General features: G+C 48.0%; 1 protein-coding gene across 3 annotated transcripts in view; it reads left to right on the forward strand.

Moving 5' to 3' along the window:
- The window catches only part of VWA3A (von Willebrand factor A domain containing 3A), a 182,432-nt gene that overhangs the window by 18,261 nt on the left and 136,755 nt on the right, over positions 1-27,416 (forward strand). For all 3 annotated transcript variants that reach the window (XM_088476214.1, XM_088476216.1, XM_088476215.1), the window contains exons 4-6: positions 7,319-7,443; positions 22,072-22,149; positions 26,633-26,687. In XM_088476214.1, the coding sequence (XP_088332340.1) occupies positions 7,319-7,443; positions 22,072-22,149; positions 26,633-26,687 (258 nt within the window). The remainder of the gene's footprint in view (positions 1-7,318; positions 7,444-22,071; positions 22,150-26,632; positions 26,688-27,416) is intronic.

Below are 27,416 nucleotides of genomic sequence, written 5' to 3' on the forward strand. Positions count from 1 at the left end.
TATGTTATTCGGTAAATCCTTCTTGTTCAGACAGAAAAACCGGGAGCGACAGATCATGGGTAACAATACATAAAGAGAGTGAAAGGATTGCGCCACAGTGTGGCATGATCAGGTGGGAAGACCGAATGCCAATAAAGCAAACTGTCACCTAATATTCCTGGTATCCACACACTGTTAATGTTCTGCCTACACCATAGTTGCCGACTTTGCGGGACTCCCCAGTGGGAGATCCTGGGTACAACTGCAGGGTGTGGGGCACTGTGAATCGCATCATCACAGCCCCACTTGTGCAGCTGAGGGCCAGGGCCGTAACTAGGGGTGAGCGCAGGACGCTCCAGATAGACACCCAGTAGTCTGAACATCTGATCAGACTGCACTTACCAGTGCTGATGTCATGTGCTCATGGAGTGAGGTCGGCATAGAGCGCAGTTGAGCCCTGTTACGGAACTGCGGAGGGGCATAGACCCAGTGGGGCTTATGTAATAGGGTGCAACCTGGTGCTGCTGCGGGAACTCCTATGAGTCTTCCTGTATTTTTAAATTAGCAATAATTTTAAAGTCCCAATCCCAAATGCCAGAAGGGCTGATGGCCAGATGGGCCGGTCCGGTGTTAAACCCTGGCTGAGCAGCTCCGCCTCCCGGCACTCTGCTCGGCCGGGATAATGAAATACGGGGGCGTGCCACAAGGCCAGGCAACCGTGATTAGCGGCACGCCCCCGTTAGATGTAACTGCGCCCCTTTTGTGGCGAGGCCACAGTCCTTTTGCAGGCGCGCGCGCAGGGGGACTGCCAGGGCTGATCAGCAGCCTCAGTCTGTCCCTGCTCACGGATATTTTGTGACAGTGGGCAAGTATGGGCCTAACTTATGTATCAAATTTATCCGACATCTCTTACTGTATATTGTATTATGTCATTGTATGTCATTTGTTATTTAATTGTACAGGACTGTGCAATATGTCAGTGCTTTATACATAAAAGATAATAACCGTTATGCAAACTCAGCTTTCTTCAGCTTACACTGGAAGAAGATATCGCAATGGTATCACAGTGCTTTATTTAGTAGTAGGACAAGGAAACAGCATCATAGCTTGGGTTATATAGATAATTGGACAGCCTGGGACATTTGGAGGGCAGCCAAGAACTGACATTTGAGGGATGGTGTAATAAAGATCTAAATGATCTGTACACTGGGAATATTCAGTACAGCACAACTAACAAGAAAAAGGAGACAAGTGCTGAAGATTGTCAATTCTAGGTCTATTTGATAATTAAACCAGGATTTTGATGACCTCCAGGAAACTGACTGTATTCCATTGGGATAACCTTAGCTGCTGATGGTTTTGCAATGTTGTTATATAGCAACTATAGGTTCAATTTCACTTCCATAATTGACACCTAATTGTATGTTTGTGCTCAATAAAGAAGACAGACTTTAAAGTGTTCCACAGTGGAATCTGTAACAAAGAAGGCAGGACTTACCTATGTATGAAAATTACATTAGCAGCTTGTCTTTTCCTAGACATTTATGTCTAACTGTAATAGGAGATGCGCCATCTAGTGGTTGAAAACTGATATGACTAATTTTACCATATAAAGTGCGACGTACAATGTGTGCTGCAAACATGTCACATATATGTGAACATTTTAAATTATATAAATCTTCAGATATATACAATTAAGAAAGAGCATGTAACTGGATGCACATGAAGATATGTTTAATGCACATCAATATAAGCTCATCATGATGAGCCGGCTGCCGGCATACTGGAGACACCATGCATCATCATCAATTTGATAACCATGGGTTGCATTTTAATGTATATTTCAATAAAAATAATAAATATAGAGTCCTCCAGGTCTGTCTATTCGCATGGGATTCTGCAAGGAGCAGTTCAGCTATGTTATACCCTTTCACACTGCAATCTACTCTGGTCACGCCACCAGGGATTTTGTCCATACCAGGTGCATCGGCTCTTCCTATGCTGTGAACGAGTCCCGGGTTGCATCGACCCAGGTTACACGTTAACATTGCAAGGGGTGACACCAGAGTGGGCCCCCTGCATGAGCACCCACCAGGTTGTGCTTTCATGTTTTTATTACACCTCCGTGCTGAAGATTTAGGGCCTGATTCAGTGATGGACACAAATGCCATTGCAGCTGCTATCTCTCACAGATCACAACTGCAAAAATATGCTAATGACTCACTCGCCGCCCAGTGCATAGAGACGCCCAATGAAAGTATCTCACATCCGCCAATCACTTAGCGCAGACCAGGCAGCCATCAGTTTTCTGAGTAAGGCTAAGCTGTGGCAGACATAGCATGTCTCCAGACAAGCAGGGAGCTCTTCTGCTACTTGTAGCTAATTTATGGACGCCCATAAAACAGTGTTTAAGCGGTCCGACATTTAAGCGGTCCGAGTTTTTCTAACCACTCCCCCGTTCTCTCCCCCAATTGCTGACCACCTGTCACTCACTTTACGAGTAAAAACTCTGTGAGCATATTCGCAAATCAATCGTTGCATGTGCGCAATGCGGCTTACACACATGCGCAATGGCAAATAATTGTTCAATCTGCGTAAATATCGGCATTGCGACTATCTCTGAATTAGGCCCTTAGGGTCTCATTCAGACCCGCTCGCAAGCGCCTATGTGCTCGCAAGCGGGTCGATCTTGAGGCCCTGCGAACACGCAGCGACTGCACTGCGCGTACGGAAGCCTCGGAGCGAGAGAGAAATTCTCTCGCTCCGGGGCGCACTACAAATGGGGCGGCTGTTGATGGCGATCGACAGCTCGACCCGTTTTGTGGGCGGGGTGGGGGGTGGCTGGCCAAACGGAGGCGTTCCCAAAGGAACGCCTGCCGTTTGGGGGCGGCCCCACTGACATCAGCTCGTGGTGAGCTTCCGGCTCTATTAGAGCCGAAGGCTCACTGGGGCTTGCGGCAGACGACACCCTACCACAAGGGTCTCGTCGCAAGCCCCGATGGTCGCGATGGACTCGACCATCGCGGCCATCAACCTGGTCATTCGCTAAAGCTGTTGGTGGTCACCCACAGCTTAGCGAGCGGCCAGGAGGCCGGATTTTAAATGTGAAGTGGCCGCCTTCATTCAGAGCGAGCACTCACATTTTGCGAGCGGCTCTGAATGAGGTCCTTAGTCCATATGTAATGCACCCGCAACAGAAGTATATAAAAAGCAAAAGTGAATGATTCCCCATTAATAGCTAAGTGTACAGTAACTTATTGTAACCTTTCCAGGTATTCTTGGTCCTTTTTCTTTCGTAGTACAATTGAAGTTAAGATAGCATGTCACATTTATACATAGAGTGTAGGGCATTCACCATACCTCCCAACTATGGAACTCTGCGCGCCAATTAGGGAAGAGGAAGGGACTTCATGAGTCACATTGGGTGAGGGGGAAAAAAAACATTGCTGAGCACTTTGCCATTGATGGCAGAGAACAATTAGGTCTTTGCCATCCATGGTTGTTAACAATTGATGGTCGATGGCCATCCCTACATACCTCCCACCTTTTTATAGAAACATTTAGCTGGTTGTACTGCATGACAGTCCCTAAATAGGGACCGTAAGGTGTGGATAAATTGCTATGAATCCCAGTCTAATGGATATATTTACTGTGCAGGTTTCTAAAAGTGGAGATGTTGCCCATAGCAACCAATCAGAGTGTACTTTATAGGGGTGTGCAATAAGCGGCTCCCCAGCTATTGTAGAACTACATATCCCAGCATGCCGTGCAACAGTTTTGCTATTTGGCCATGGTAAACCTGTTGCAAGGCATGCTGGGATATGTAGTTCAACAACAGCTGTAGGGCCACAGCTTGAATCTGATTGGTTGCTATGGACAACATCTCCACTTCTAAAAACCCGCACTTTAGTAAATATACCTTTAGGAGTCCTGCTTGTAAGCATGTCTGGTCTTAACAAAGAGTGAAGGAAATATCTGGGTATTAAAGTCAAGACAACATTTAGAATACTGCAAGCAATCTGGGGATGGGGTTCATAGACAATGGTCAAGCATCCTGTAGTCATTTATTACACTAGATATCTGTAATCACTCACCCTCCGTTTTTAGTGACAGCAGCAGAAAATCTGACACCTAAAACCTCTTATCTGTGAAACTTTAGCATTTCTTGCCCCACCAATGAGAAATGTAAGTGCATGTCTATCTCTGTATATGCAATAGGTATTGGCTTGCTTCTATGCACTTAGCATTAACCAGTTCTGTCTACATTTTTATAACACAAAAGCATGTATACTTTATGGATTGTAATCTTATTTTGTATAAAGAACACTGGGAGCACCAGCGAAGCCCTGGACAATTTAGAGTACCTGATTTAGTGCCGGATTCAATTAGAAGCGAAAAAAGCCGTATTCGGCAAAAAAGTTTTGCCTATTGCCGATTTTCGCCTATCTGCTACTTATCTCCTAATTCAATTCCAGGACTTTTTCGCCTAAGCGGAAACACAATTCATTGTAATAGGCGAAAAAGATTCTCCAATGAATAGCAGGTGAACAGGAGTGCAAAATCTTTATTTTGGGGTGCAAACGTGGGGGAAACTACTCAGAACCCTTGGGACAGCCCCCCAAAGGACAAATCAGCCCCCCCCAAAAAACTAAGAACACCCCAAAAAAACACATGTCATTTTTGGGACGAAAAAGTAAAAAGTGGGGGGGGACAAGCATAAAAACTGGCCTCTTGGGGGGGCTACAAGGATGGGTCATGTGTTTGGTGCATGCAGCAGGTGGATTTTTCATGTCTTTTCAAAGTTCACTTTAGAGACATAATAATATGCTAGCACACATTTTCAAGTGCCCCAAATTTGACTGGACTACTTATTTTCACAAAAAAATACAGCTTTATGCCATTCTTCACCACTTTTACAAAGATGCTAATGGCAAGCAGTTTACATAACTTAAGTACCCAAATTAGTCTTATTAGGGCTATTAGTACACATCTACTGTATATTGATTCCCTATGTTAGTGCATCATTTATGGGGTACAGACTGATTTCCCCAATTCTTTCAGTACTTTTCGCCTGTTCTGCATTCGCCGCTTTCCATTTTCGCCCGTTTTGGAAATTAATAAGGTGAAAAGCGGGGACGCGCACGCAACGATTTTGCCTCTGAAACAGGCGAATGAGGCGGAAAGTCAGACATGCGAAACTTTGCCGACTTTTCGCCTGTAATTGAATACGGGCCTTAGTTGGATCTGATGTCCTTTTTCAGAATGTTCTCAAACTAATCACTGACACCTGACGCTGATACCTGACTTTGTCAATCATCACTCTCTCTTGTCAGGGGTTTTCCCACTTTTTCACATTTTATGGACACCTGACTCTGGGCCTGATTCAGACCCGGTCACAAGCGTTGAGCGCTCGCAACCGGGTCGATGCTGGCCCAGAGCGCATGCGCACGACAGAGCTGGCTCCGTCGTGCGCATGTGCGAGACCTGGATAGCGACGGGTGGGCGGGCCAGGGGAGTGGCTGCCCAAACGGAGGCGTTCCCATGTGAACGCCTCCGTTTGGGGGCGGCCCCACTGACATCACGAGTGATGTTAGTGGGAGAGATTTCGGCTCTGTTAGAGCCGAAATCTCTCTGGTGCTTGCGGCAATGAGACCCTACCACAAGGGTCTCGTCGCAAGCCTGATGGTCGCGATGGTCTTCACCATCGCGACCATCTTCCTGGCCGCTCGCTATAGCTGTGGGTAGTCACCCACAGCTATGCGAGCGGCCAGGAGACCGTTCTAAAAAAAAATAGCCCGGCCCTGATTCAGAGTGAGCGCTGTGTCGGAGCGTTCGGCTCTGAATCAGGGCATCTGTCACCTGTTCAGTAACTTTGTCCTTTGACATTTATAAAGGCTCTCCATAGATTTACTTGTGAGCCAGAGTCGCACGCATTGCCGATGTTTATCTAGTTGAGCGTTTTTGGGATTTTTTTTTGCAACTGCATGAAAATACCTATGCTAAAAAGGCTCTGTTGCGATTGAGCATCACAGTATCAGAAATGTCTTGGAAATGTGCCGGGCTTTCCTGGGCAGTAACTGGGAAATGGCTAAACAGACCCACGGAGAGATGGTCCATCGTATGATCGTGTTATGGGAGTGATTTGTTGCCATGCACAGGTGCGTAATCGCTAACTTTGAAGGTCGTTCTCCATCAGAAAATGTGCACCTGCCATAGGCAGTGGCGTATCTATAATGGGTGCAGGGTGTGCGGAGCACACGGGCCCCCGGGTCCAAGGGGGCCCCGCACCGCACACACTGCACCCATATTATTTTAAACTTACCTGTCCGTGGTCTCGCGTCTGGTGTCAGCGCTGCTCAGAACACCGGAAAATGGCCACCACGACCATTTTTCCGGTGTTCTGCGCATGCGCAGTAGACTCCGGGCACACTCTACATTCACAAGGAGTGATAAAACTCGCTGCATATGATAATGCTGCTACAGCCAATCCGCTAATAACTGTCATCTGGTTGAAAAATGACAGTTGGGAGCTGATTGGATGGAGCACCATTTATCATGCGCAACAAGTTTTATCACTCGTTGTGAATGATAAAACTCATTGATAAATGATGCCCTGTGTACCTGGGTAAAACCATGCTGTACTGCAGATGGGGCAGATGTAAAATTTGCAGACAGGGCGTCTCTAAATTTATGTGTAAAATAAAGCTGTCCAGCACTTGCGGGCTACATGCAAAGCAGCCAGTATTTACCCTGCATGCACACAAAAAAAAAAAAATGATAGATATACCTTAACCTCCCTGGGGGTGCCTAACCCAAACCTCCCCCGGTGGTGCCTAACCCTAACCCAACCTTCCCGCACCCTGAACCCAACCCTCCCAGGGCTACCTCCCCCCGTTGGCCCCTAACCCCCCCTTCCCGCAGCCAAAGCCTCCCGGTGGGGTGTCTATCCCTAATTTCCCCCTGGGGGTCCCTAAACCTAACCCCCCCGTCATACATACTTGGATCCTTCATTTGGAATTCCGTCGGTCGGGATGCCGACACCGGTATCCTGATCCCCTTTGGGATAGCGGCATCAGCATTTGCCGGGCGTTGGTATTCTGGCGTCGGTATATCGACGGTCGGCATCCTGTCCGCCGGCATATTAACTACATCCCAGAGTGTCCAGGTGCAGTTGCTTGCTCTCAGAATCAGGCCCCTAATGTATATTGCAGTGTATTTCAGAAATGAACCTGGAATTGTGAAATCATACATGCAATGTAATAATGCCATGTACTTTATGCTTTGGGCATTTGAGGGCCAAATCATGACTCCATGTTTCCTTGCTCCCCCTGACACACAGAGACTGGTGAATACAGAAAATGGACCGAATGATACACAGTCCTCTGAAGAATGGATTAACCGCCACGGCATAGAGTCCAGACATCTTACCATACAAGATCTGCTCAAATTGGGACGTATCGTCTTGTGAGTGAGCTACAACTCTGAATGTTTATTGCAGTGATACACTGACTCAATTTTCTGAACCCTTTTTTTTTTTTTTTTAATAAGCTACCGGTTTGCACAAAGATTTAACCAACCAAATAAAAATTATAAGTTTCCTGTTATTTTAGTGTAAAGAAAAAATAGTGATCACTTCCAGGAGCTAACATGTCAAATACAATGGATTCTTTTATGTCCCTAAAGCCGGTTACATATTAGGACGACAGATCACCCATCCGACGTCACAACTGGGCAGACATTTACATGTGCATGTCCAGTTGAGCTGACGGTCACTGGCAAGTGTATGTAGGACCGCCCGTATACACAGCAGAATGCACCAATATATCTGCAGATATATTGGGCATCATTCACAGACATATCGTCTGTACACACTGGGCCTGATTCAGAGCCGGACGCTATTTGCGGACGGTCGTTCCAAAAAAGGGGCCGTCTATTTAAATTGAGCGCTCGCTCATTGCGGTTTGTTGACGCCTCTGTGTCTGAACGAGCGAACGAAAAATGCGCTCGCTATTTTGTAATGATGCCCCTTTGCCGTTCGCATCACACGTCATCTCCGGTATTTATTAGATTAATCGAGTACATTGAAAGGCATCTGAACTGCTCGCAGTGCTTGTGGTAGGTTTTTCTTACCGCTATCACTGCGAGCCGTTCAGGCTACAAGGAAACCAAGTGACGTGGTCAATGACGCTCCTTTACTAATTATGCACTCCCATTAAACGCCGTTTTTACCGTTAGGCACGCCTGCGTTCGGATCTCCACTCCCCCGTTTTCAAGCACCTTCCCCTGTTACCACCCACAAACGGTACATTCTGTCAATCAAATTAGCAGCTCCTTGCTGTTTTGCGAGCGCTGGATTTCCGACCGCAATGACTGGTATGCGCATTAAGACCCATACGCATGCGCAGTTGTGCGAACATCGCTCATAGCGAACGAGCGGCCGCTTATGAGTGGCTCTGAATCAGGCCCACTGGCCCATGCACACACGATATATCGGCCAGTGTTTACCCAGCATTAGAGTTTGGCAGGATCTTGTATAAAACACATTGGGATTTGACTGAATCTTAAATAGGGATTTGGGGCATCGCTAGATTATTCTATTATTATTATTAAGTAAAACTACTTAGATCTATAAAATAGTTGTCAAGTGTATATATATATATATATTACTGTATAACACACATCTACAGTCACCAAACACCTGTTATGTTCCGTACTTAGGGCCTTATTCAGACCCGCTCGCGAGCGCTGAGCGCTCGCAAGCGGGTCGATGGTGCCCTAGTGCGCATGAGCCCGACGGAGGCAGCTCCGTCGTGCGCATGCGCGAGACCCGAATAGCGACGGCCAAGCCGTCGCTATGGGTCTCGCACCAAAGGGGGCGTGCTGTCGATGGTGAGTGACAGCACGCCCCCTTTGGTGGGCGTGCCAGAGGCGTTGCTGCCCAGACGGAGGCGTTCCCACGGGAACGCCTACCGTCTGGGGCCGACCCCACTGACATCACTAGTGATGTCAGTGGGAGTGCTTTTGGCTCTAATAGAGCCAAAAGGACTCCTGGGCTTGCAGCAGCGAGACCCTACCGCAGGGTCTCGTCGCAAGCCCGATGGTCGCGATGGTCTTGACCATCGCGACCATCTTTTTGGCCGCTCGCATAAGCTGTGGGTGGTCACCCACAGCTATGCGAGCGGCCAGGAGGCCGCTCCAATAACAGGTAGGAGGGCCCTGATTCAGAGCGAGCGCTCTTGTCAGAGTGTCCGGCTCTGAATCAGGCCCTTACTCATCACATATCACCGCATGATGAAAACACTGACACTCCTGAAGATTACCCAATAAAATCTCAACATTATCCACAATAAAAAAATGTATAGCAGTATAGTAGAAAGGGAAAAGGCACATAGGGATGCACAGGCCACATACAGAAAGAGGAGAGGACGACCGATAAAAGTACAATAGTAAAGATGAAAAAAGTAATATGAAGGATAAGCTATGTAATAAATCAAGTGCTGATAAAAACAAAACAATGTCATCACATTGGAGCACGCACGAGCACCCTGCAATGCAGCCCTCGCCTTTCCCCCTAAACAAATACAAACAAAATTACACTAGTCATCTGTAAAACTTTGACATTGGGAAGACTCTGGAGCCAGAGGAATGGGCTACAATTCGAGAACTGTCCGCTAAATCCTCCATTTGTGTAAGGATGCGGGAAAATATTTATAAACGCTTATATTGATGGTACTTAGGGCTTGATTCCAGCAAGGATCGCTGATGTGATCGCGGCAGCAATCGCGTACGCAATTCTGCTGTGAAATTATGCAAATGATTGCGAATGCAATGCAGCCGCTACACAACATAAAGACGCCCACTTCCCTTTACTCATATCTGTAATACCTTGCAAGTCTGCGAAAACGTTGGTAGCATCGAGTACCATCGGAGCCTCACGCACAATTAAGGCAGGTCAGACCTTACCCAGAAATTGCTAAACTTCCTGTACACAGCCAGAGCTCCTGCTGCATATGCTAACACTGTGACTAATTTATGTATGCCCCTGTAATGGCGCTGAAATACACTAGCACGCTTGCGTTCAGTCGACCACCGCCCCCCCGCCGTCACCACCCCTAAACGGTACTTCCTCTCAATTACTCTGCGATGGATCTGCGTAGTCGCTGCAATCGCAGTCCCGATCGCAATGGCTAGTTCGCAGCACGTACACTGCGATGCATACACATGCGCAGAAGGCAACAATCGACCTTGCTGAATCAGGCCCTTAGTACCTACCTGCCTTAGAGCTATATTTCCTCAGTCTTCAGATAGATTTGGTGGCGCTGTCCTAAGATTAGATGCTTTTGGGACTTGGTACATTGTTTAATTCTCTCCCTCACGGGCATCTCTTTCACACACTGCCTCTCATATTCCCTCTTATCACAATGGAGATAGCTTCACTCACTTACTCAATACATCCTTAATTCAGCTAACTGTGCCATAGCAGCTCACTGGAAGAAAGCAGACCCCCTCCTCTTGTTCTACTCTATACAACTTCATTTGGCACACTTACCACTTGGCACTTATCACTAGCTGAATACATGCGTCTCCACATACATTTATTGGAATCTGCTCTCTCTGGATTTCTTATCATAAGGCTCATACATAACCACTTATAGCTCTCCATTAAACGCAGCGTCTGCCAACAATCTTTTACCCCTTTTCCCCTCCTTACTCTTACTAAAGCCGGGTACACATTACACTATGTGTGTACCTGGCCGAAACACGATGCGTCGAACGACATATAGTGCGGTCGTTGAACACTGCACAATCTGGTGAACGAACACACGATATGTCATTCACCAGCCGAATCCACAAGCATGGGGTCGTTCATCAAATTCACAGATTGTGGGCGATTCACTTGTGACACGCGCCCCCTGCTGGACGTCTGTGCGATAGGCACCCAACGGAGCAATTAAATAGTTTCTCAGTTCGGATGTCCATTAGCATTTACCGCGCCCACAGGTACCAGGTTAGTCGCGCACAAAGCGGCTAAACCTGTCTAAAGAGGAGGTTAGGGCGCCTAAATCACCATCGGGAGACCAAAGCACCGTCGAGGTGCCCAAAAAGTGGGTCTTTAGACAGTTTTTTATCGCACCATCGGAGACTGCGAGAATAAAAGTCACTGCCGCGGTAATGGGTGTCTATCGGAGAAACAATTTAATTGTTCTGATAGACGCCCATTACTATAGACGGTCAGCGGGGGACGTGCGCCACAATTGAATTGACCCCATTGAACGCATGGTCGCTCATAGTGGGTACACACTTGCCGTTGTGGACGATATGTCGGCCCATCCGCTGTATCGGGCGACATATCGTCTTGTCTAATGTGTGCCCGCCATAACTCTTTGCCTCTACCCTTCTCCCTTCCTCTCTCTGCCTTTTCCTCTTCCTCTTGAGGGGGAAGAGAAAGACGCAGTAAAAAGGAGGGGATCGTTGAAGAGAGACAGGAGGAAAGAGAGAGAGAGAAAAAAAAAACATTCAGCACCAGGGACAACAGCGAGTTAGAGGTAAACAAGGTCATGGCCTGGTGTAAAGTAGTCCACTAACACAATCCACGACACAGTGGGGCATATTTATCAAGCACGGTTTTGCCAATGTTTTCTGAAAATAAATGTTTTGACACTCATCCATCAGAAACTAACTGACACACATTTAAGAATATAAACCACATTTACTATTGTATATTAATGTACAAGGCTGATCTTGAAATCTTGTACTTTATTAACAATAAATTCAATGTATGTGTTTCAGGTGTTGCAACATTTTTAAGTTTTACTTGCATTTGAGGGAGCTTGTTCCACGGTACGCTGCTGTCCTCACCCCTCAGTCTGTCCGGCACTGCGCGGTGATGCTGGGGCTGGACACTGATATTGACCAGCTGCGTATGCTCAGTGTAGAACTGCACAGATCAATTGCTGCCATTTGAAGGCTTTGGCAATAGAGAAAGCAGGATGTGGAGGCTGTGTCCTCCTTATTCGCCACATGAAATTTTATAGTGTAAAAACACACATGGGAGGCGCTGTCTGAAACCAATCCCAGTATAGGGTTTACAATTTTTCAATAACCACTTATAATAGAAATCAATAAACACACATTCTAGAAATATACATACAATAAGAATGCTGCCGTATATACTGGGTAGTCCCCCCAGAAAACTAAAAATAACTTTTAGAAGGTATGGCGCAAAGCAAAAAATACTGCCAAAAATGAAAATGAAATAAATAAATACTGTGTGAGCAACCTATAAAGGCATAAAAGACAAATTTAATAAGCACAATATGCAATCTAAAATAATCCAGCAGGCACATACAATTAAATTATATAAATATTATGATGCCTGGCTGTAAAATGCTCCCAATCAAATTGGTTCCAGAGTGGCTTCTTCTACATTCATCCGGTTTTTGGTAGAGCAAAGTCTTTTCCCAAAGGTAATATATAGTATAGTGGGTGGTCCAGCAAGTAAAGAGCTATCCTGTGGTGGTGAGCTGACGCGTTTCCCAGTCACAGACGGCTTTTTCAAAGGCAGTATTGAAATGTTATACATTTGGCTGATACATTTGAATATTGCAATGGAGGTGCAATTAGTATTTCACATAAACATTGCATTTCAAATGAGGACTGTGATAAATACAACTCTGTGTAAAAAAATCTCCTTATCCCTGTAATAGTGTAAGACTGTCCCCCCAAAAAACACATTATAATAATTATTAGTATGTGGAGACCCCTTCCCCAGTGACTGTAGTGCAGTACATGGAAATTGCAATGATTCTTCAGAGCGACACAGGGCCTGATTCAGAGCCGCTCGTAAGCGGCCGCTCATTCATTCCGAGCGATGTTCGCACATCTGCGCATGCGTACGGATTGTAATACGCATGCGCGAACCAGTCAGTGCGGCCGAAAATTGTATGCTCGCTAAATAGCGAATGCCTGCTATTTTGAGTGACAGAATGAGGCGTTTGTGGGTGGTAACAGGGGAAGGTGCTTGAAAACGGAGAGTGGAGATCAGAACGCAGGCGTGCCTAAAGGTCAAAGTGGGCGTTTTAAGGGTGTGCATAATTAATAAAGCAGCGTCATCGACCACGTCACTTGGTTGTTTTATAGTCAGAACTGCTCGCATGATTGCGGTAGGAAAAAGCAACCACAAGAATAGCGAGCAGTTCATACGCCGTCCGATGTACTCGATTAATCTAATAAATAGCGGACATGACGTATGATGCGAGCGGCCAGGGGGCGTTTTTTTCAAAATTACGTCCGCATGTTTTGTTCGCTCGTTCACACATAGAGGCGTGAACAGACCGCAAAGAGCGAATGGTTAATTTAAATAGCCACCCCTTTTTCGGAACGAGCGAGCGCAAATTGCGTCCGGCTCTGAATCAGGCCCACAGTACTTTGTAGGCCGTTACCCACTTCATATATAATTTAGTCATTAGGAGACCACTCTCCTTTTAGTTAGAGATTTAGAGACCTGGAAAAGAGGTGTTTCTATAATGACGGCTACCATCCTTATTGCCATTAAGGGAGTAAGAGTAATGGTGCGTACACACGGGACGATCGACAACGATAACGATATAGCTGTACGATCTCCCCCGTGTGTGCTGGGTGATCGATCATCCAGCACACCACCAACTCAACTTGGGCACCGAAAAATGCACGATATGAACGATAACGATATGATCGATATCGTTCATATCGTCCATTTTAATCGATGTTTTTCCAGGTATTGTTTACTGTGTATGTGAATGTCATTGTTTAAAGGTGGAGATGTCTGGTAAATCTCCATATTTAGGTTAAAAAGAATAGATCACTGCAAGAATATTAAGATTTCTACCACAGGGTCCTTAGGGATCCACAGGGATACCTTGGGGCATAGGGCTTGGCTCCAGCCATGGGCACCACAGAATTAAAGATGTCCCTCCCAGGATGCACCCTCCTATACCCCAGACCAAGGCACCTCAGTTTCAGTAGGTGCCCGGCCGGGAGCTGGGTCATCGCAGAGGGGGGCTGTGTATAACAGCCCCTGAAGATCTTCAAGACCGGTAGCATAGGACTGTCCAGGGCACATCCATGCTACCGCTCCGACACCCCCACCAGCGCCGACCACTGGTAGCGATCCGTGGAGCTCGGCGGGCTCTTGGGGGTTCCAGCTAGCGGAGCCCCCGGGGGCCTGGGACTGTGGCCGGATCTACGGGGGGCGACATAAGGTAAGCAGCGGGCGTCTGCGGTAGGTGCCCGCTGACTCACAGTACGGCGTCCCCAGGGCTGTGGGCTCCCTGGGGACGGCAGTATAGTGGAGCCAGGCGGATGCCTGCGCTCTCCGCTAGACCACCAGGGATACGGGGCTGGAGCGTTGCGGAACACGCTCCAGCATCCTGGGGGGTTAAAGGCCTGCCAGGGGAGGATGCCTTCCCTGTAGCGCACAGGAGGCTCCTCCCCATCGCTGCTCTTCGGCGCCTTACATGTGGTTTTGGCGGGCTGAGGCAGTGATCCTCCCCAGGCCCGCCTCCCTTCATCCTCCGGCGGCCATTTTATGAGCAAAGACGCTGTGGTGCAGGGTGCGGAGCCTGGGTGCCCCTCTCCTCCCAGTATAAGGTCAGCGTATGTAGCGCTATCACTGCCAGACTGTAAGTCTGTGTATGTGATAGTGCACTTAGTGCAGGGCTTCTGCATTGTATGTGAGTTTGTGCTAGCGCTGTGTGTTCCGACCGATGCGTTCCGACCGATGTTCGCACAGCTGCGCATGCGTACGGATTTTAATACGCATGCGCGGACCAGTCAGTGTGGCCAAAAATGGTGTGCTCGCTAAATAGCGAATGCCTGCTATTTTGAGTGACAGATTGAGGCGTTGTGGTAACGGGAAGGTGCTTGAAAACGGGGAGTGGAGATCCGAACGCAGGCGTGCCAAACGGTCAAAACGGGCGTTTCATGGGAGTGCATAATTACTAAAGCAGCATCATCGACCACGTCACTTGGTTGTTTTATAGTCAGAACTGCTCGCATGATTGTGGTAGGAAAAACCAACCACAAGAATAGCGAGCAGTTCATACGCCGTCCGATGTACTCGATTAATCTAATAAATAGCGGACATGACGTATGATGCGAGCGGCCAGGGGGGCATATTTTTTCAAAATTACGTTCGCATGTTTTGTTCGCTCGTTCAGACATAGAGGCGTGAACAGACCGCAAAGAGCGAACGGTTAATTTAAATAGCCTGCCCTTTTTCTGGACGAGCGAGCGCAAATAGCGTCCGGCTCTGAATCAGGCCCTCTGTTAGAGGAGCACCTCTCCTATTTTCCTGTTCCAGAAGTACAACAGGTGTGGGGGAGGGGGCGGTACTTCAGGATGGGTTATGTGCTGCATGTTTGGCCATCCCTGGTACCTCTGCTGTATCCAGCACCTCTCAGGAACCACTTTGGGCTTGTTTTGCACAAGCCCTGACTGTTCTTGTAAATAGGCTTGCAGCCCCTCCTGCGCTTCCACAATTGGGGTTTGCACAGCAGGCGGTAGTCCCGCCTCTTGTTCTGGGAGTTCCGGGGCCGATAGTTATGCAGTGCTCCCCGCAGCATGTCCTTAATCAGGCTGACCCAGGTTTGTCTGATTCTGGGGTGCGGGGCTCTCAGCAGGATCAATCTAGACCTGCTAAAAGATGATGAGGATGATGGCTCGTCTAATGAGGGCGAAATTCTAGATTTGTCGGACACTGATACTCCTCAAGTAGGGGCAGAGGCTAAGTCTAGTATTTACATTCCAGGCCTCATACGGGCAGTCCGTGCGGCCATGGTTATTACTGATGACAACTTACCTGCAGCACCTACTCATGCTTATTTTAAAGAGGTTAAAGGAGCTGCAGCAGTATTCCCTCTATCTGGTAAGCTAGTTGATCAGATGGAGGAGGCCTGTAAATATCCGGGTAAAAGATTTCAACCTCACAAGCGTCTGGCTCATACATATCCCTTTGCGGAAGATTACTTCACTAAATGGGAGTCTCCTCCTCAGGTGGATTCTCATGTGACGCGCTTAGTAAAGAACTTTGCCTATGCCGTCTATGTCTTCTCTGACGGATACTACAGACCGTAAAGTGGAGGTGTGCCTAAAGTGTATCTATTCCCTTGCTGGAGGAGCATCTAGACCAGCTATGGCTGTCTGTTCGGTGGCTCAGGCTATGGAAAGATGGGCGGACGCTTTGGAAGTATCATTTGCTTCTGAGGGTACCAGCGAACAGGTTGGGTTAGTGGGGATTCCGCTACGTACATTAACGAAGCAGCTTTGGATTTGAGCCTGCTTACTTCTAGGATTTTTGCAGCTGCTCGACGGTCCTTGTGGTTACGTTCTTGGAGGGCGGACGCTGAATCCAAGAAAGGCTTGGAATGCTTACCCTACAATGGGCAGGTCCTGTTTGGACCAGCGTTGGATAAAATAGTGGACACGTTGGCGGCTGCCAAATCTGCATGTCTACCTTCAGCCCCGACTCCGTCTGGGTCTAAAAATCCATCCTTTCGGCCCTATCGCCCTCCGGGAAAACCTAGGGTTCAGTCTTTTCCGAGACCATTAGGTCCCAAAAAGAGCGCTAAGACCAAAAAGCAAGCTTGGAGTACCAGACGTCCAGCTGCCAAGCCGGACGACAAACCCACAGCCTGACGGGTTGGGCCTCCCCTTGGGGGACCCCAAGGTGGGAGGCCGACTTCTGCAATACGCTCAGTGTTGGTTCAAAACCACCACAGACACTTGGGTAAGGGACGTGGTATCTCAGGGTTATGCCCTCTCCTTCCGCAGAAGGCCTCCTCATCAGTTCTTTGTATCAGCACGTCCTTCAGATCCAACGAAGGCTCTAGCGATCCAAGAGTCGGTGCGTTCTATGCTTCAGATGGGAGTAATAGAACCTGTTCCGTTATCCCTGAGAGGGACCGGATATTACTTCAACCTTTTTCTGGTTCAGAAACCAAATGGATCATACCGACCTATACTCAACCTCAGGTCCCTGAACAAGTTTTTAAGGGTCCCTCGGTTCCGAATGGAGACTCTGCGTTCTATTGTTTTAGCTATGCAGCCTGGGGATTTTATGGTGTCCCTGGATATTCAGGATGCTTACCTGCATATCCCCATTGCCAGGGTTCATCAGCGTTACCTCAGATTTACAGTGTCGGACCTCCATTACCAGTTTCAGGCTCTACCGTTTGGCCTTTCCACGGCTCCTCGGGTGTTCACAAAAGTAATGGCGGTCATGGCGGCACACCTGCGGTTGCAGGGAGTTCGCCTGTTACCTTACTTGGACGACCTTCTGTTGTTGGCAGGGTCGCCACAAGACCTTTGCAGCCATCTACAACTGACAATATCAGTATTGCAGGCTCACGGCTGGATAGTGAACTGGAAGAAGTCCTCTCTAATTCCTTCTCAGAGAATGGTCCATCTTGGGGCATTGTTGGACTCTCAACAACAGAGGATCTTCTTGACGGAGGAAAAGATAGCCCTGTTGCAGTCCAAGATACGCAATGTTCTAAGCAGTCGCCGAGTGTCTCTTCTCTCAGCGATGAAGTTACTGGGTTCCATGGTGTCAACGTTCGACATGGTGGAGTATGCCCAGTTCCATTCCAGGCCTCTACAAACGTTGATCCTGTCCAGATGGGACAGAAATCCCCATCGAATAAAGACGCAGATGATCAGGCTCACTCCGGAAGTGCGCCTGTCTTTGACGTGGTGGTTACAAAAGTCTCATCTCAGCAGGGGACGTCCGTTTTGGATTTCGGTTTGGGTCCTTCTAACAAGGGATGCCTGCCTTCGGGGCTGGGGCGCTGTGACAGGCCCACACGTCTTCCAGGGCCGGTGGACGTCAGAGGAATCGGACCTGCCAATCAATATATTGGAAATTCGAGCAGTGTTCAGGGCGCTGCAGCATGCAAGACCGTTCCTGCTGGGGAAACCTGTGCAGGTTCAGTCAGACAACGCCACCACGGTGGCTTACCTAAATCGTCAGGGAGGAACTCGAAGCCAAGCGGCTCTAAGGGAGGTGTCCCGCATTCTGACTTGGGCAGAAGACAATCTTCCGGCCATTTCGGCCGTCTTCATTCCGGATGTGCTCAACTGGGAGGCGGACTTCCTCAGCCGCCACGATGTACACCCGGGGGAATGGTCTCTTCACCAGGAGGTGTTCCAACTCCTGGTGGACAAGCGGGGTCTTCCCGAAATAGACCTCATGGCCTCCAGAAACAACCGCAAGCTGTGGGCGTATGGATCCCGAACAAGAGACGCAGGAGCTCTCCTGGTGGACGCTCTGTCGGTACGATGGAACTTCCAATTCGCGTACCTGTTTCCTCCGTCCTCCCTGCTGCCTCGAGTAATTCGAAAGTTCAGGCAGGAAGGAAGCAAGATCCTGCTGGTGGCCCCTGCGTGGCCCAGAAGGAGTTGGTACTCGGATCTCCAGTGTCTATCCATCGACACTCCTTGGCTGTTACCTCAGAGGCCGGACCTATTGTCTCAGGGTCCTTGTCTCTACCCGGGCCTGAGTCGGCTATCTTTGACGGCGTGGCTCTTGAGACTTCCCTCTTGAGGTCCAAGGGTTTCTCTAGAGCGGTGGTCAATACCATGTTACATGCTCGTAAGCCGGCTTCAGCTACAATTTACCACAGGGTGTGGCATACCTATTTTGAGTAGTGTCGCCCTAAAGCGTACGATCCTCGCGAGTTTAGAATATCGAGAGTGTTGGCTTTCCTTCAGGCAGGCTTGGATTTAGGTCTACGCCTTGCTTCACTGAAGGTTCATGTTTCTGTCCTGTCTGTTTTGTTTCAACGAAGGATCGCTACGCGGCCTGATATCCGTACCTTTATGCAGGGTGTTCTTCGCATCCAGCCTCCCTATGTCCATCCGGTAGCTCCATGGGATCTGGCTGTGGTCCTGAAGGCGCTACAGGATCCTCCATTTGAACCTTTGGGTTCTGTGGATCTGAAATGGCTTACGGCAAAAACATTGTTCCTTTTGGCTATTGCTTCAGCCAGAAGGGTGTCTGATTTGGGGGCTCTTTCATGTCGTCCCCCATTTCTAATTTTTCATTCGGATAGGGCGGTACTTCGTACCCGTCCCGAATTTCTTCCTAAAGTGGTGTCTAGTTTCCACATTAACGAGGAAATTGTGGTCCCAGCCTTTAATTCATCTGATCTCTCAGCTGGTGAGGCTTATTTGGATGTGGTACGGGCTCTGCGGATTTACGTGGACCGTACCAGTTCTTTGGGAAAATCGGACTCTTTGTTTGTCCTATATGGATGGCTGGCCTGCCAATAAACAGACTTTGGCACGCTGGATCTGCATGGCGATCTCTGAGGCATACACTCATGAGGGACTTCCAGTGCCACCCTCTGTGAAAGCTCATTCTACAAGATCTGTGGGACCTTCGTGGGCAGCTCGACGTGGCGCCTCAGCTGTTCAGCTTTGTAAGGCGGCCACGTGGTCCTCTGTCCATACTTTCGTCAAGCATTACGCCTTTGACACATTTGCTTCTCAGGATGCTTCCTTCGGGCGGCGGATTCTCCTCTCGGCACAGGAGCGTCCCCTCCCTTGAAGGATACTGCTTTGGGACATCCCCAAGGTATCCCTGTGGATCCCTAAGGACCCTGAGGTAGAAAACAGGAGATATGGTAAGAACTTACCTTTGTTATCTCCGTTTCTACGAAGTCCTTAGGGTCCACAGAGCGCCCACCCTGACGCCCTGTGCTTCCGTAGGGTGTTGTTCTGGTCACCAGTTTCTGTCTCCCCTTACTATGAGAATGTGAATCTTGTGTGTTCCAGACTTTCTTCTTCCTTTTTCCTCTCTCCCGGCCTATGGCTTGATACTAAAACTGAGGTGCCTTGGCCTGGGGGTGGGGTATAGGAGGGGGCCTGGTGCATCCTGGGAGGGACATCTTTAACTCTGTGGTGCCCATGGCTGGAGCCAAGCCCTATACCCCAAGGTATCCCTGTGGACCCTAAGGACTTCGTAGAAACAGAGGTAAGTTCTTACCATATCTCCTGTTATTACAATACACCTTTCACCTAAACATGTTATGCTGGGTACACACTAGACGATATGTTGTCAGATCCGACATATCGGGCACATCCTCTAGGGTGTACCCTCAATGTCACTGACAACATCTGGCGACATCGTCAGTGAGGGCCATGCTGCCGAATGAAGCATGGCCCCGCTGTCGCTCCCGACATCGGCAAGTGTGTATGCTCTTCCCGATGCCGGGACCCCGCCGGGTCCCGACGCATGATTGGTCGGCTGGGTACACATTGTTAAATGTACCCAGCTTTAGAAGAATTACATACCCAGTAGCAGTGCCCCCAGTAGTAGTAGTCCTCCCCCAGCAATGCCCCCAGTAGTAGTGGTCCCACCAGTGTAGTGCCCCCAGTAGTGATCCCACCAGTGCAGTGCCCCCAGTAGTGGTCCCACCAATGCCTCCAGTAGTGGTCCCACCAGTGCCTCCAGTAGTAGTCCCCCCTAGCAATGTCCCCAGTAGTAGTCCTTCCACCAGCAATGTCCCCAGTAGTAGTTCCACCCCAGCAATGCCCCCAGTAGTAATCCCCCCCAGCAATGCCCCCAATAGTAGTCCCCCCCCAGCAATGCCCCCAGTAGTAGTCCTCCCCCCCAGCAATGCCCCCAGTAGTAGTCCCCCCTCCCAGCAATGCCCCCATTAGTAGTAGTAGTAGTAAACAACCCCCCAGCAATGCCCCCAGTAGTAGTAGTAGTAGTAAACAACCCCCCCCAGCAATGCCCCCAGTAGTAGTAGTAGTAGTAAACAACCCCCCCAGCAATGCCCCCAGTAGTAGTAAACCACCCCCCGCCAGACAGACAGACAGACAAAATCCACTTACCTTGATCAACGCTCCGGCATAGGCTCCTCCGTCCTCCGTCTTCCCGGGCAGGCCCGCTCTGCATGATGGGAGAGACGTCATGACATCTCTCCCATCATCACCCGGAAGAGCAAGCAGCCGAGTCTGTCTGACTCTCATCGGCTGCTAAAACAAACACACAGCTGCCGGCGCTGCCGCACTACCGCCCTGCCTGCGTGACTAACAGATGCTAGAGGTCCAGTAGGACCTCTAGCATCTGTCTCCTCCTAGGCGGCGGCCATTTTTGGAGGGCCGTTTTCTGCAGATTCCATGCGGACGGCTAGTCCGCATGGAATCTGCAGCCACCTCGCCCCATAAGCCCCCGCGCCCCCATTCCACCGCGGGGTCTGCGGGGGCTGTAGTTACGCCACTTCTGGGAAAATGGCCGCGGTGGCCATTTTCCAGGCGTTTTGTGTAGCGGCTCTCCAGCCGACGGAATTCAGAGAGGTATTAAATAGTATGGGTGCAGGGTGTGTGGTGTGGTCCCCCCTGCACCGCACACCCTGCATCCATTATAGATACGCCCCGCCCCTGCCCATAATGGCTGCAGGTGCAGGCAGCCGCGGGTGCTTGAATTACTACCTTATGATAATGCTAGAGTCTGTAGGGGTAATGCAGGATTTCCTGCGTCTGTTAGCGGAAACCCGTTCCGCCCACTGATTTTACGCCAACCCTCACAACCGAGATCATTAATATCAGCACTTGCATCAGCCCTGTGCTAGGTGTGAGAGACCCATCAGAAACTGGCTTGCCTTCTCTGTACACTTGATTCAATTTCACATCTGCGTCATGCTGTATGCACAAACCCGCCATTTCCATCCGTGCACAGAGATCCATCCCACTCAGAATCAGCTCCTTAATGTGAGAAAAAGGGTTTCCAGCAACATGGACTGATCATTGTGCACCGATATAGGTACAGCAACATGGCAACATCAGCTTACAAATAAGAATGTTGGTGCGAAAGTCAATTTTGAGGTCTATGTACTAAGCCTTGGGGAGAGAGAAAGTGGATGGAGATAAAGTACCAACCAATCGGCTCCAAACTGTCATGTTACAGGCTTTGTTTGAAAAATGACAGTTAGGAGCTGATTGGTTGGTACTTTATCTCTCTTCACTTTATCTCTCTCCATGGCTTAGTACATAGACTTCTAGGTCTTATGTTTGTTAGTAATTATGTTCCTGATTTTTTTTCCCAAGGAAAACTACAAAGAATGCTTCAAACCAGATTGAATTTACTGCTGAAACCATAAATGAATTTACAATCAAAATACATGAGTAAGTACAGAACTTTCATGATGGATCGAACACATTATAAAGAATACATGGTAATATATATATTATATATATATATATCAGAGCTTGACACATTTTTCTAAAATCTAGGAGCCAGGATGAAAGTGTAGGAGCCAGACCACCGTCCCCCCAAAAAAATTACACAGCTCTGTGTGTTATGCAACTGTTATACACACTACACTAGTCCACAAAATGGTCACAGTTGAATGGATACAGTTCCACCATATCCCAGAGGTGCCCTATTGGTTACTGTGGAGGCCAGTGAAGTATATTGACCTTATTAATATATTCATGAAGCCACCTAGGGATGACATGTGCTTGGTGACACAGTGCTTTGTCCTCCTGGAAGTAGCCATTAGAAGATAGGTAAGACTGTTACCATGAAAGCATGCACATGGTCAGCAACAAGACTTGGGTAGACTGTTGCATTTAAACAATGCTAAAGGTTTTAAGGGGCCTTATTCTGCCAAGCAAACATTCTCCAAAGCATTCCACCACCATCAACACCAACCTGAACCATTGACACAAGACAGGATGGATTCATGTTGGTTCGGCCATATTCTGAGCCTACTCTCTGCATGTCACCACACATACTGACCATTGGATGTTCTGTCAATCTTCACCTATCTAGTTTTGGTGAGCCTGTAGCCACGGTAGCCTCTGCTCTTTGGCCCTCATTCAGAGCCGTTCGCTATTTGCGGTCGTTCGTTCAAAAACAAGGGGTGGCTATTCAAATGATCCGTTCACAAATTGCAGTCTGTTCACACCTCTAAGTCTGAACGAGCGTGCAAAACATACGCTCGTTTATTTGTTAAAAACGCCCCCTGGCCGCTCGCACCATACGTCATGTCCGCTATTTATTAGATTAATCGAGTACATCGACCAGCGTATGAACTGCTCGCTATTCTTGTGGTTGGTGTTTGCTACCACAAATTTGCGAGCAGTTCTGGCTATAAAATAACCCAGTGACGTGGTCAATGACGCTGCTGTATTAATTATGCACACCCATAATACGCCCGTTTTGACCTTTAAGCACGCCTGCATTCGGATCTCCACTCCCCATTTTCAAGAACCTTCCCCTGTTACCACCCACATACGCCTCATTCTGTCACTCAAAATAGCAGGCACTCGCTATATAGCGTACAAACGATTTTTGGCCGCACTGACTGGTTCGCGCATGCGTACTAAAAACCGTACGCATGCGCAGATGTGCAAACATCGCTCGGAACGAGCGTACTGCCGCTAACGAGCGGCTCTGAATGAGGGCCTTTGTTTCCTAGCTGACCGAACGTAGGGCCTGATTCAGAGATGGACGCAAATCCCCTGCCGACTGCTATTCCTTATGCAGCTGACTTGGGAAAACATGCTAACGACTTAGCTTAGTCTTGTGCACTGAGGCCCCGATCTCCAGCATCTGACATTTCCCCCTCACAAACAAAAGCGGGAACATCAGAAACATCAGTCGCACATGGAACCTGTGAGTAAGCCTATGCTGTCAGAGCGGCTCTCCTAAGATGCCGGGGTCTCTGCAGCTGTAAATGAAATTGCAGAGGCTCACCAGGAGCATGCACAGATAACGGTCTCCACGCGCCTGAGTTATTGTAACCACTACCCTGTTCCCCTCCTCCCCCCCAAAACACTGACTACCTGTTACTCACTTTGTGAATAAATCTCCTCTGCAACCGTCGTCGCTAATCCATCATCGCATGTGCGTAGTGGGGCTTTGACGCAAGCACAATGGCAAAAAATCGATCCACTGTGTCCAACATTGATATTGCGTCTATCTCTGAATCGGGTCCATAGTACTGTATACTGCTGCTGTAGACGATTCACTTCAAGGTTCAATGTGGTGTGCATATTAAGAGATGTTTTTCTAAATAACACTATTGTAACACATAGTTACTAAAGTTACTGCTACCTTCCTTTCAGCTTGAACAGATCAGGCCATTGTCCTCTGACCTTTTTCATTAACAAGGCATTTTCACCCACAGAGCTGTTACTTACTCAATGGTTTGTGCACCATTCTCTATAAACTCTAGAGTCTGTTGTGTGAGAAATCCGAGATCAGCAATTTCTGAGGTACTTAAACTACCCCATTTAGCACAACAATCTTTTCACTGTCAGTCACTTTGATACATTTTTTTCCACATTCTGGTATTAGGTCTGAACAACTGAATCTCTTGACATATGGGGGTAAATTTACTAAAGTGAGAGTTTTTAGAAGTGAGATTCTACTTAACATTTACCTACGGTAGCAGCTTCTAGAAGGTAATAGCTACAATCTGGTTGGTTGCTATATATAGATATATATGTATGTATGTATATGTGTGTGTGTATATATATATATATATATATATATATACAGTATATCTCTCTCCAGTTGAATCCGCACTCTCATCTTCAAATAGACAATAGGTAATGGGGTGCTCCCCATTGAGACCAACACTGGTCCAGGTAAGATACTGTCAATCGTAGAACGGGGCACTCACCAGAGCATTTACCGGCAGCAACAAGCTTTAATGCTTACATATCCATGTCAGAATAACGTCGATGTTTCGGTCAAACATGACCTTTTTCAAGACAGGCAACCATACATAGGTACAGCAACAGCAGCGTAACTGCAAGTGGAACATATATATAGAGAAATATACTTAAACAAAAAAAAATGTAGGGAAACAGAAAGCAGCTGCCAACACTAAACAATGGCCTGCAGCTAGCACAGCAGTATACAACATGCAGGAGTAGTGTGGGAATAGCAGTAACAGTGCACCGATCCGATGACGAGTCTTTAAGACATATCGAACCCAAAGTCTGGAACCATCACAGTGAAAAGACTGCAGGCAGGACAGGCAAGTTGTGGCCACAATTAGCTGAGCTAAACCGCGAATACTACCATAGATTTTAGCAAGAACAAAATGGTATGTCTATTACTTACTGACCTTTATAGAAAAAGTTACAGTCAGTTCTCTTAATTTTACCCCTAATATGTCAGAAAGTAGGGCTTGATAAAAATATTTCTTATTATATAATGTGTCTATAATAAAACAATATAGTTTATTAATAATAAGAATAAGAATAATACTGATAATAATAATGATAATAAACAATAATGAAAGTCTAGGGGGTCAATCCAATTGTCTGCGAAGGGTGCTAAAACGCAGGCAACGCCATCTGAAATCGCACCTGTCGCGTTGCGCTCCGAGCTCCGATTCGCACAGTTTTGCTGGTTTGCAGTTCTAGCACTGACAGCTGGATGGCGGTGCCTCCTCATCTATGTCACCTCTCTTTTATAGTGCTACTTATTCCCCGGCCTATGGTGACATTAGATTCTCATACTTGATAATATATGATAATATATGATGTACTTGGGATCAGTTATGTTGTAAATCTAAATCTGATTCTTTTACAAAAGTCTTCAATTAATATAATGTCCCCAGCTTTCTGAAGCTACAGTACATTGCTTGTGTAGCTTGCTACTGTAAGTTTCTGATGGTATGTAGTCAGGAAGTTTCAACTGCCGGCTTCCCGACTGTCAAATCCAGGCATGGGACTAATGAGAGGCGTAGAAATCCTGATGTCTGTCATCAGGGCCGGCTCCAGGGGTTGGAGCACCCTGTGCCGGCCCTTAATAATGAGCACTTCGGTGCAGCCGTTCGACAAAATGTAGGGGTGTGGCCTAATTACCATAGGCCACTCCCCCTATGTGGCATTATTTGGAGGCGTGCCCGCATGGCACGCCTCCAAGTAACGTCAGGCTGGGGGTAAAGCCCAGCCCTTCGTCACTGTCTTCCCAGACTGTCCCCAGCCCTCTCCCGTCTGTGAATGGCGCATGGCATCCATTCACACTCCGGAGGTCCGGCACCGCCGCACAGCGGTGGGGGTCCCCAACCTTCCGATTTGATCACCTGCGGGCCACTTCCCACTGAAATCGGGATGCTGGGGAGGGCTGCGCCCTCTACGGGTGGTGACCCTGTGCGACCGCACTGGTCAAACACACCTAGAGCCGGCCCTGCCTATCATTATCCACCCGCCGAAATCCCGAAGCCCGGCGTCGGAACCTCCCCTGGGAGGCTAGGGGAAGGGGGGGTTAGGGTTAGGCGCCTTCGGGGGGGGGGAAGTCTAGGGTTAGGCACCCCCTTGGAGGGTTAGGTTTAGGGTGCGGGGAGGGGGGCTTAGGTTTAGGCACCCCTAGGGGGAGGTTAGGGTTAGGCGCTAGGGGCGAGGTTAGGGTTAGGTACCCCTAAGGGAGAGTTAGGGGGGGGGAGGGTAGGGATAGCCTACTTACCTCCACTGTCGGATCTTCACCCATCGGGCTGCTGGCGTCGGGATTTCAACCGCTGGCCGAGAGGTCATACATACCGATTATTTTCTGATTACTGGTTACTTAGTACCGTGCTGTGTTTTCTGTCCAGAAATAATTCTGTCTTGGTTCTTTCTTTATGATGTTACATTTTGTGTTTTGTAGGGCTATAGAGCAATACCATAACAGAGTTCGCTGGCTAATGGAAGGCAGCAGGAAGGTAATTAAAAGAATAATTGCCCTGTTAAGAATGGGACTATTACTGCTGTATTGTTTGTGACACGACAATGCGGATATAACTTCGGTTATTTTGTGTCTGCTAAATTGTGATTCTAGATAATGTATGGCAGGTAGTAATAATTTCATGTGTATCAAAATGAAATAGTCCGTCAAAAGTGACAGAAATATGCCATAAGTAGGTGTTATATGCATCATGCCTGGTATAGAGATTACAATCCGATAATGACAATCCAATAGCCTCTACGTTTTCCACAGTCCCATGTCTCTCACTTGGACATTCATGTGCCAGCTTAACACCCTAATATCATCACTGGACAAAGCCTACCATACCTTGCATATAGTATATCGGTGTTATGTGCACAACAATCCAATGCCAAGCATATCAAACCCTTTTATTCATACCTATCACATTTCATCTTTCAGCAAACGTTCCTATGCCCAGTGTATCAGCCTTATGCCTACTACATTGCAGTGCGCACCATATACATTCTAACCAAGCATTCCTCTGCCCAATATATCAGTTTTATACCCACCACATTGCAGTTGCCACCGTATAAATCGCACCACATATATTCTAACTAATCATTCCTGGGCCCAATGTATCAGCCTTATGCCTACTACATTGCAGTGCCCACCATATACATTCTAACCAAGCATTCCTCTGCCCAATATATCAGCCTTATTCCCACCACATTGCAGTGCCCACCGT

The sequence above is a fragment of the Taudactylus pleione genome, unplaced genomic scaffold, assembly GCF_031769625.1.
Source record: "Taudactylus pleione unplaced genomic scaffold, aTauple2 ptg000184l, whole genome shotgun sequence".
Lineage (NCBI taxonomy): Eukaryota > Metazoa > Chordata > Amphibia > Anura > Myobatrachidae > Taudactylus > Taudactylus pleione.